We start from the raw sequence: 10,098 nt of genomic DNA on the forward strand, positions 1-10,098 counted from the left end.
TGTGTGTAGTATTTATATCTTATATGTGCAGCAAATTATGTGTATAACAAATTTTGTTTTTAGCAACTTTTCTTTAAATGTGTGACAACTTTTATTTTTATGGCAATTTGTATATGAAATTATGTGTATGACAGCTTACTTCTTTTTTACTATATATGTACGACATCTTATATCTGTGACAACTCATGTATATGACAGATTCTATTTTTAGAACAACTTATGCATATAACAAGTTATGTTTTTTTGGCAATTTTGTTTTTACGACAACTTATAAATATTTTTTTTGGGAATTGTTACCTTATATGTGTAGTATCTTATATTTGTATATTATAGCAACTCCTTCAATGATATCAAACTCATATTTACATGTAAGTTGCTACTAGTGCCAAATATCTTCAAAATATATGCAAATGAGATCTAGTTTTGTTCGATTCATCACGTAGAACTCAACGGTGCAATCGGTATTCAAAACAAAGATCATATAAAAGAAATAAATATTTTTTTGTGAACAAGTTGAAAGTTAAAAAAACCTCACGAGGTAGAGGGGGTTGGGGCGTACAGACAGGAACATCAGACAGATAAGTGGAAGGCATGCTTTCGAAGGGGTGGCACAGTCTATCTCCGCGCGACCTGTCGCGCATTAAGTGTGTCCTTTTGGGGATGGTTTCCCAGTCGCGCGCTCTATCTTCTCGAACCAACTTGTGGGGGCGTTTGCGTGCCCAGCAAATTTGGAGCCTCTTTATTTTTGCAAGGCTGGCCTGGACCATTTGGCAGATGCGCAACAAAATGGCCATCCAGGAAATGATTTTCTAGCAACATACCCGATCTACTCTGGTATTTCATCCTTGCATAAATGGCGCATTCTACTGAAGAAGGGAAGAAGTGCCAGGCGAAGAAATGATTTTTTAGCCTTTGTTGAACTATTGTGCTGTTGTGCATGCTGTGCCTGCCTATGTGCAAACTGATATTCACCTATTTCAAATTAATTGCTTTCAATAAAAGCAGAGATAGTCTCCTTCCAAAAAAGAAATGGCGACATAACTTTGCCCCCAATTTGACATGTTGGTTGAGGCACCAATAGAATTATTAAAATGTACTAGAAATCATGAGGAGAACAAGCAGCCAATCTCAATCTGGACGGATTGCCTTAAAAAATGTTTACAATTCATGTGGAACACCCAAATACACAATGACGTACCTTGAAGTAATCCATAGGTTTTCAATTCAACCATCATAACACTAAAGTTTTTTTTTTAAAAAAGCGCTTGACACTAAAGTAAAACTCATATTCTGAAAAGGTACTACTCTTTCAAAGTACCGCTCATCGGCACTTCTGAGTTTTCTGACCCAGCTCAAATAAAATCCCAGTGCACTCAAATCCAGTTGAATCCTAGTTTGTTCAGCTGGAGTTCATACGAATTTACTTACATGTGAAACCTAATATTTTATTTGCAAATGGATATTTGAACCGATTCTGATCCTCCTACTGAAAAACGTGCTTGAGAAAAAAAAATTGAACCGAGGCCAGATCTAGAAATATTTTGAGTCCATTGCTACAGCCTACTATCCTTTTGTTTTTGAAAAAAGGTACGGAACACCAGTCATCTCCCTCGTCCCTCCCTCTGTCTCCTTCCCAGTGCCTGCCATGTGTTCGACCTTCGACGAGGCCAGAGAAGTGAAGAACTCATCTGGCCAACGGCGACCACTGGCTCCTTCCGTTCCTCCTCCTCTCCTGCCTGCTTGCCTGCCCCGCCTGCGGCAGCTGCGGAGCCCCCGGCTCTGCTCTTCTCCGCTCGCCAGCAACACCGACCTCCACTCCACCAGCAAAGCGAGCTCCTTTTCACTCCCCCAAATCTCTGAATAAAAAATCGCGCAAGCAACCTCGCTCCACCACCGGCCTCCCGCAAGTTCGTTCTCCGGAGTCAGGTCCCAAGCCCACGCAGCAATTGCCAGGGCGGTTGCCCAGTCAGGTCTGCGTTTTCTTGGTTACTTTTCTTGCATCCCTTTGTTTAGTTAACAGCCCATAACCACCGGCAATCTAATCTCCAGGCCCGGTTCTTGGCTGTTCTGGGTTCCTATTTGGTGCCAGTTTTAGTCTCCCTCTCTGGCTATGGGTTTGATGAGGAGCATTCACATAGTTCTCTTCCCGTTTTGCACAGTCCGGGGTGGACGGCTTTGAGTGGATTCGAAGGAAGAGACTGAGATTGTGAGGGTCTTCGACCAAGGTTTTCAATGGCGGCTGGGATTTGGATATCTGTTTGGAGCTTCTTCAAGTTCCTGCCTTTCTTCTTTGCCCTTCTCCTCCTGGGAATCATCAAAGGTGGACAGAACGCTTGCTCTTTTAGTGCATTCTCCCCTTTTTGTGTAATAGAAGCATGGTCTGGAATTGTTTTGGAGGATGGTTTCATATGGTTTTGTCCTTGTTTCACATATTCAATCAATCAGTTCATGCTCTGTGCTGCGTTAGCTAGTTTGCTGTGAATAATGGTGCTTGTACCGAAAATGCTGGATGCTTGCACTGTTGCTTGGTTGCTCCTTTAAACCATTGCTGTAGGGTTCAGTAATGATGAAATCAGGTGCCTTGGAGTATGGTTGCATAAGTGCTAATATCACGAATAAATTAGTTCTTTTACGAGTTGATGTACATTGTTTTTTTTTTTGCATTTACAGACTTTTTCATGCCATATCTTTTACTTATTAGTTGTACAGGACTGCTTCTTGTGTGGTGTAAACTGATTTCTGCAGTAGTTGCAACCATAATTTCTAGTCATGTAATGAAATGTGGGTACATGAGATTTTGGAAGTTATTGAGAAGATTAAATGTCTGCTAATACTAGAAATCCACTGTGTTCTGATGGTAAATATTAATACCTTGGCTACATTTGATGAATTGGTTTTTACTACCTGGTAATTTTGTTGATCTCTGTTCTTATTGTCTTTAGATTCATGCTAATCTTGCCAATCCAGGTGCTTTGTTTGGCCCATGGGCATGGCTCATCATGACAATTGGAATTTCTGCACTCATTCTGGGCTTGTGGCCTATGCATGTGATTTGGACATATTACTGCATCATCAGGTAGTGTTTGCAGTTTTGCATTCTTAAATGAGGAGTCATGCAATGTGGTGTATTTGGATATGCTGATCAGTGATTACCTTATTATGAAAGCAGGACCAAGATGGTTGGACCCATCATAAAGCTGCTGCTTCTTATTGCTGTAACTGTGATTTTGGTTCCATGGCCAATAATTGGCATCATGGGAAGCATCCTCGCTGGTTTGGCTTATGGCTTTCTGGCACCAGCAATGGCTACGTTTGATGCAGTTGGGGAAGGAAAAGAAAAGCTACTTCTTCACTGTTTTTTGGTACAACTTACCTGCATTGGTGTCACTTTGATATTGGCTTCATTCTTATTTTACTTGTTTAACATGGTTAGATAACTTGAAACGCAGGATGGAACATGGAGCACTATCACAGGAAGCTGTACAGTAGTCAGGGACGTGAAAGACATGTTGTTGCATTCATATTTTTCAATCATGGATGAAGTTCGTCTTCATGCACCTCCAGATGGCAAGCCATATGAAATAAGGTCTGCTTTCTGTTATTGTTCACCCTTTTCCATTCTAAAGCTACAGCAAAAAAATATACTAGAGCATACTATATTATATGTTCACTATGTAGATCTGCTCATTAGGAGTCTAACACAATTGGATTTTCTATTTTATGATTTTTCTGTGATTTACTATGATTTTTCAAAGCTGCTTTAGGGGATAATTTGATCGGTTTTGGAAAGTTCAGGGGGTGATATAGACCGTTTCATAGGTTGGGGGGTTATGTAGTCCACCCCCCATAGGTGAGGGTGTGATATAGACTTTTTCCATTCTTCCTGATAAGATCACAACTTCTCTGTGTTACACCCTAATTCTGAGTTGATGTAACTGTCTAAAACATTTTATTTGTTTGTTATCTTGGTTAGCTTTTCTTAACCTAAAACAACTCAGGTTAACAATGAAATACACAATTATTTCATACTTGTGAACTCGTTTAGGAAAGAAATGATATGGGGGACTGCCCCGTGTAAAGTGAAGTTCATTATGCTTTAGATCCTGATATTATCACTAATATTTAAGCACCACCGTAGAAATTTTATTTTAGTTGATAATTCTGTATTAACAATGAAAATAATAACTTACATCCCCAGATTGCTTCACATTCCTGGTGCAATACTTGCTGCTGCTTGTGGACTTGTAGTGGATGCAATAATGTTCACATTAATTGCCTCGTTATGCTTTTCAAAGGATGGAAGCGGTTGATTGAAGATCTTGTCGGCAGAGAAGGACCTTTTCTTGAGACAGCTTGTGTGCCGTTCGCTGGTCTTGCAATTCTTCTCTGGCCATTTGCAGTTATAGGCGCTTTTCTAGCCTCCATTATCTGCAGTGCTCCTTTTGGCGCATATGCTGCTGTGGTGGTTTATCAGGTATCAACAATCTTTTTGGACTGGCAATGGAAATTTTCATTTCTAGCCTAAAGCTAGTATTATGATAAAAGGTTACCTGATTTAATAACCCCTTAGATGTGGAGGCATGAAGCTTACAGTGGCGATCTTGTTCCTGTGCCAGGAATCCTCGCTTTTCTTGGGACTGTCTTATGTAGTATCATCAATATCCATCTTTGATGAATATACAAATGATGTGCTTGACATGGCACCGGGATCTTGCTTTCCTAGGTATAACTGATGTATTCTTTATTGAAATGTTGTCCTTAAAATGTACATTTTGGGAATGCAAGTTATCAAAATTTCACTTTCCATGACTAGGTTTAAATATCGAAAAGATGAAGCTTCTTCACATGGTGGTTCACTCTCGAGGCCCACTTCATTCAAGGACAATCAAGATGTAAAGAAAGCGCCGCAGCGTGTTACATCATTTAAAAGTAGCTTTGATGAGCTCAATCCATTCAAGGTGATCTTTTTCTGGAAAACTGGCAAAAGAAATTTCACTGGTTCCCAGTAAATAATAATTCTCAATACTGACACTCCATTGACAATTTTGGGATTATAGTATGATATTTTATGATCTTATTTAAAATTTGTAAGCTTTCTATGATCCTTTGATATTTGAAAATTTGTTCAGCATAACTGATTTAAAAGTGTTGTTTAGTTGCTAGATCTCTTGTTCATAGAGTGTAAGCACCATGGCAAGGATCTGGTCGCTGAAGGAGTGATAACCCCAAAAGATATAGAGGGAACAAAGGCAGAGAAAGTCAGCACTGGGGTAGTTAATGTTGGTTTACCGGCATATGTTATTCTTAAGGCGCTCCTCCGATCTGCAAGAGCTAATTCTGATGGTTTGGTTCTGAGTAAGAGTGCCTTTCTTTATCACTAAAAGAGGTTTACAGTGACTTTTCTTGACCTTCAAGACTTTCATGTGTAATATGCAGGTGATGGCTCTGAGATAACATCTGACAATAGGCCTACAAGTAAACTTTTCGAGTGGTTTTTTGACCCTCTAATGGTCATCAAAGATCAAATCAAAGCTGAGAACTTCACAGAAGAAGAGGAAGCATACCTTGAGAAGCAAGTACTCTTGATCAGCGATCCAAAGCGAGTCAAGGAGAATCTCATTCGGCTGCCATCGTTAAGCGAGCAAAAACAAGCAGAAATAGAAGCATTTGCCCGAAGGTACTTCTGTTCATAATTTTCTTTTCAATTAATAAAGCCTGCGTAATTCCTTGTTGACTCTGTTGATCCTACTGCAAGATTGCAAGGAATCACAAAGTCAATATCAAGGTACCCTACATCCAAGCGGCGTTTCGATGTCCTTGTGAAGGCGCTCTCCGAGGAACTTGCTAGGACTATGGGTGGCAGTCAGTCTGTCAATGGGTCTCAAGTTCGGAAGGTGAGAAGCGGTATTGCCCGAATGCTTAGCCAGAGATCACTAGGGAAAACAACAGGCATCCGAGGCGATGATCATGAGGCCCAGCTGACAAGTGATGTTAACACTGAATGATGTTTTGGGGAAGAAAAGGATTTCAACTGAAACATTAGTGGGAAGAGAAGCTTTCTCCTATGCCCTTTCTGGGCTATTTTTTGCTAACTTTGTACAAAGAGCTGACGCTGCTGTATGAAGGGTTGACCTCGTTAATTCTCTTGGATTAGCTGTTTCGTCTGGACATGCAAATACAACGCAGTCATACCCTGTATTAGAAAGGAAAGACTCATTCTCACATCGTCATCTGGGTGGGGGTTGCTGCTGTATGTTGGGCGATTTGGAGATGTCGCAATGATATTATTTTTAACAAAATTAAAGTTAACTCTATTTTGCAGGTCATCTTCAGGGGAACATACTGGTTTCGTTTCTGGGCGCTGTTGCAGCACGAGGAGCACGCCAAAAACGCTTTCTCCGGCTTGAGCAGACTAATTGAGATAATTGCTCTTGATTTAGTTAAAGGAGGGTGGAAGCATGTCTTTCGCTTGCAGTAGTTCTGTGTCTTTCTAGAGACTGGTGTGCTCTTGTCTGTTTTTGCAAAGTTGTTTTTTTGGCTGTGTATGCCTCGTCATAGAGGCCGGATTGGTAATCCTTTTTCTACAAATCAGTAAGGCGTGCACGGTATTTGATTCTTGCTGAACTGGACGCCTGACGAGCAATTTTCCGTTCCTGTGACAAGGACACAAGGTGCTGTCTGTTGCATGTTTGACGTTCAGTGTGTTTGCCGTCTTCAGTTTACAAAAGAGCAGAAAAACCTTAGCAATCCTGAGGCCGTGGGCACGAGTGTAGGTGTCCACGTTCAGGCGCAAATGTTCTTTGCTTAGTTAAATGTGCAACATGACTGGCAATAGCAGTTCAGACGCAGCATTTGTAAAATCACCGAGCTCACCGTCCAGTGTAGTGCGGCGCAGGAGGCAAGCGCCAAGCCGCCAACCGATGCCCCTCCACTCCACCAACCGCGGCGCGTGATTCGGTGAGGAGATGGGAATTGGCATCGTCTGCTCGTGTCATCTGCTCCGCCCCACCCGCCGGGCGATGGACACCCCACCCATCCATCTGCGCACCAGGAAAGGATAGATAGGTAGAGAAGATCGATCGGCTCATCGGCAGATGCTGTCCTTGGTGCGGCGGCCGCTCTCCGCGGCCGTGCCCGCCGGCGACCTCCTCGGCATCCACCTCTTCCAGTGCCCCGTACGCCGTCGAGACCGCCCCTCCTTTTCCTTCCTCCCCACCCCCTCATCCCCGTTCCCGCCGCTCCATCTGGGGCGGCCGCCGCCGCCTCGGCTGACCGCGACCGAATTGAAACGGCCAGGACACCGTGGGCATCGTCGCCAAGCTGTCCGAGTGCATCGCCTCCCGCGGCGGCAACATCCACAGCGTCGACGTCTTCGTCCCCGACGACAAGCGCGTCTTCTACTCCCGCAGGTCCTTCACCCCTCCTCTCGGTCGGATTCCGCGGAACGTGCCAAAACGCCCTTCTTCAGTTGTCTAAACCGTGCGTAGCTTCTCCAGTGAATTCACGTACAACCCAAGGCTCTGGCCGCGTGACGAGCTGCGCAAGGATTTCCTCAACCTGTCACACTGCTTCAGTGCGGAGAGGTCGACCGTACGAGTGCCTGATCTTGACCCCAAATACAAGATCGCTGTCCTCGCTTCAAAGCAGGTCTTTTCAATTTCTCATCGTTGCCTTTTTTTTTTTTTTTGAGAAAGACACCTCAAAAGGTGTCTCATATCTGATTTATATCAAGCTATATATGCGTGTTGCCTCATGTTCTTTTGTTTTGATAGTATCTTATTTTCCCCTCTCCTTCTAGGACCATTGTTTGTTTGATTTATTGTATAGATGGCAAGAAGGCAGGCTTCCAGTTGACATTAATTGTGTCATAAGGTGAAGACAATATCAGGTCCCTATTTCCTCCTTATAATAAATAAGAAAAAAAGCGTCACTCAGTCACACATCCTTCTTTTTTTTCCTCTACAGCAACCATGATAGGCCAAAAGATAATCATGTGCGAAGATTTCTTGAGAGGCATGGAATTTCATATCACTACTTACCGACCACATCTGGGAACAAACGAGAGCAAGAGATTCTAGAATTGATCGAAGGCACAGATTTTGTTGTGCTGGCAAGATATATGCAGGTAAATTTATCGTTTTTCACTGTCTTATTTTTTCCCCCTTACCTCATCTTAAGAATGGCAAAAATATTGACCACGAATGAGTGTTAGCATGTCATAAAGCATACAAAGCTGAGACTGACACTTTTATATTCTCTACACTTCTGTCTTTATATTTTAAGGCGCAACATTATTGGTGTTAGGACCCCCAGTCTGTTTCATTTATGTCTATTACTCTCTGAACTGATGCAATCAGAACTCAGCTCTGCAATAGAGCTGATAATAAGCTATGCACATTTTAAGATATATCACTGTTCTTTTCATCTCTACGGACTGTATCATCCAGTCTCCACTAGGGGCACAGACATTGTAAGGTTAACATTTAATACAAACTTTTGTAACCTATATATCTGTGGCACATCATTTTTCCTTGCAGATACTGTCAGAAAGCTTTTTAAAATCATATGGTAAAGATATTATTAACATTCATCATGGTCTTCTTCCCTCATTTAAGGGAGGCCATCCTTCCAGACAGGTATCAAAGTTATCAGATTTTATTTGTGAAGCTAATATGAAATGCTAATAAGTATCACCTTTCAGGCCTTCAATGCTGGGGTAAAGTTGATCGGTGCAACTAGCCATTTTGTCACTACCGAACTTGATGCTGGGCCAATCATTGAGCAGATGGTATTCATACTTTTCACATAACGGCCCTGTTTACTTCCCACCCCGTAAACGCAAAAACGCAAAATTTTGCGAAAGAATCTTGCTAATTTGAAGTACTAAATGAAGTCTATTTACAAAACTTTTTGCATGGATGGGCTGTAAATCGCGAGACGAATCTAATTAGCCTACTTAATCCATGATTTGCAACAGTGATGCTACAGTACCATCCGCTAATTATTAATTAATCATGGATTAATTAGCATCATTAGATTCGTCTCGCGATTTACAACCCATCTGTGCAAAATTTTTTGTAAATAGACTTCATTTAGTACTTCAAATTGATAAGATTCTTTTGCAAAAAGAACTAAACACGGCCAACATTTGGCCTAAGTATTGAATTGATAGATCACATCATCAATTGAAATTGGTTGTCAATGTTAATACATAATTGTCTTTGGAAAACAGTTGGCTGTTCAAATTCCCTTTATTTTAGTGTAACTGTAACCACCTAAGGACAGTGTAACTGTAACCACCTAAGGACTTAATTAGCATTGGCCTTCATTGAACCCTGCTATCATGCCTGACCACTTTCACATCAGAATCGTGCACCATTTATGGTGTTTTGAAGATTCACACGTGTAAAAATATAGTAAAGAAATTTCTTTTTAATCTTGGCAATTTCTAGAGGGCAGTTGAAATTTAGTCTTTCTGTCTTTGTTTTTGCTGCTATACAGGTTGAGCGAGTTTCTCACAGAGACACGCTACGGAGTTTTGTAGTGAAGTCTGAGAACCTTGAGAAGCAGTGCCTAGCAGAGGCTATTAAGTCATACTGCGAGCTCCGTGTCTTACCATATGAACTGAATAAGACTGTTGTATTCTGAGCTATTTGTTCTTACAGAGTGGTGTGGTGTGTATTATTTTTTCACAAAACAAGCATTAAATGATTAATTTTCCTATATTTCCACAATCGCTCGCAAGCATTTTGTGATTATGCATGTCTTATTCTGGTTTGATATGATGATTGTACTTGAGCAGCAGCAAAGAATTATTCATTGGACACTTGTTTCTGGTAAGCATATACTATATAAAAGCGCGTGCGAAGAAAACAGCTTAAAGTTACTACATACACTCTCCTGCATTTGCTGGAAGGTACTTCCATTCATTGCTGCTTTTCAATTACTAAACAAAATGAGCCCTTCTGATAATTTTACTGCAAGGTTGCAAGGAATGAAGGAATCACGAAGTCGATATCAAGGTACCCTACAGCCGAATACCGTTTCGACACCCTCATGAAGGCACTCGAGGAGGATCTTGCCGAGGATGATGGTCTG

The 10,098-nt window shown here is 41.6% G+C and overlaps 1 protein-coding gene and 1 pseudogene across 2 annotated transcripts; both read left to right on the plus strand.

Annotated features, from left to right (window-relative positions):
* The first annotated feature begins 1,586 nt into the window (after window positions 1–1,586).
* Window positions 1,587–6,251, plus strand: LOC120656321 (annotated as a pseudogene).
* Window positions 6,252–6,841: 590 nt separating this feature from the next.
* Window positions 6,842–9,782, plus strand: LOC120656323 (formyltetrahydrofolate deformylase 2, mitochondrial-like). 2 transcript variants are annotated; one of them, XM_039934375.1, is made up of 8 exons: window positions 6,842–7,175; window positions 7,297–7,409; window positions 7,497–7,647; window positions 7,799–7,872; window positions 7,966–8,125; window positions 8,538–8,636; window positions 8,702–8,788; window positions 9,502–9,782. In XM_039934375.1, exons 1-8 carry the CDS (start codon window positions 7,095–7,097, stop codon window positions 9,646–9,648), a joined length of 912 nt encoding a protein of 303 aa, XP_039790309.1. In that variant the 5' UTR covers window positions 6,842–7,094; the 3' UTR covers window positions 9,649–9,782. The 2 variants fall into 2 exon arrangements, with proteins under 2 accessions (XP_039790309.1, XP_039790310.1); XM_039934376.1 differs by lacking the exon at window positions 9,502–9,782 and adding an exon at window positions 9,144–9,485 and having other exon boundaries at window positions 6,853–7,175; window positions 8,702–8,807.
* The last annotated feature ends 316 nt before the right edge of the window (window positions 9,783–10,098 follow it).

Source organism: Panicum virgatum, chromosome 1N (genome assembly GCF_016808335.1).
Source record: "Panicum virgatum strain AP13 chromosome 1N, P.virgatum_v5, whole genome shotgun sequence".
Classification (NCBI taxonomy): domain Eukaryota; kingdom Viridiplantae; phylum Streptophyta; class Magnoliopsida; order Poales; family Poaceae; genus Panicum; species Panicum virgatum.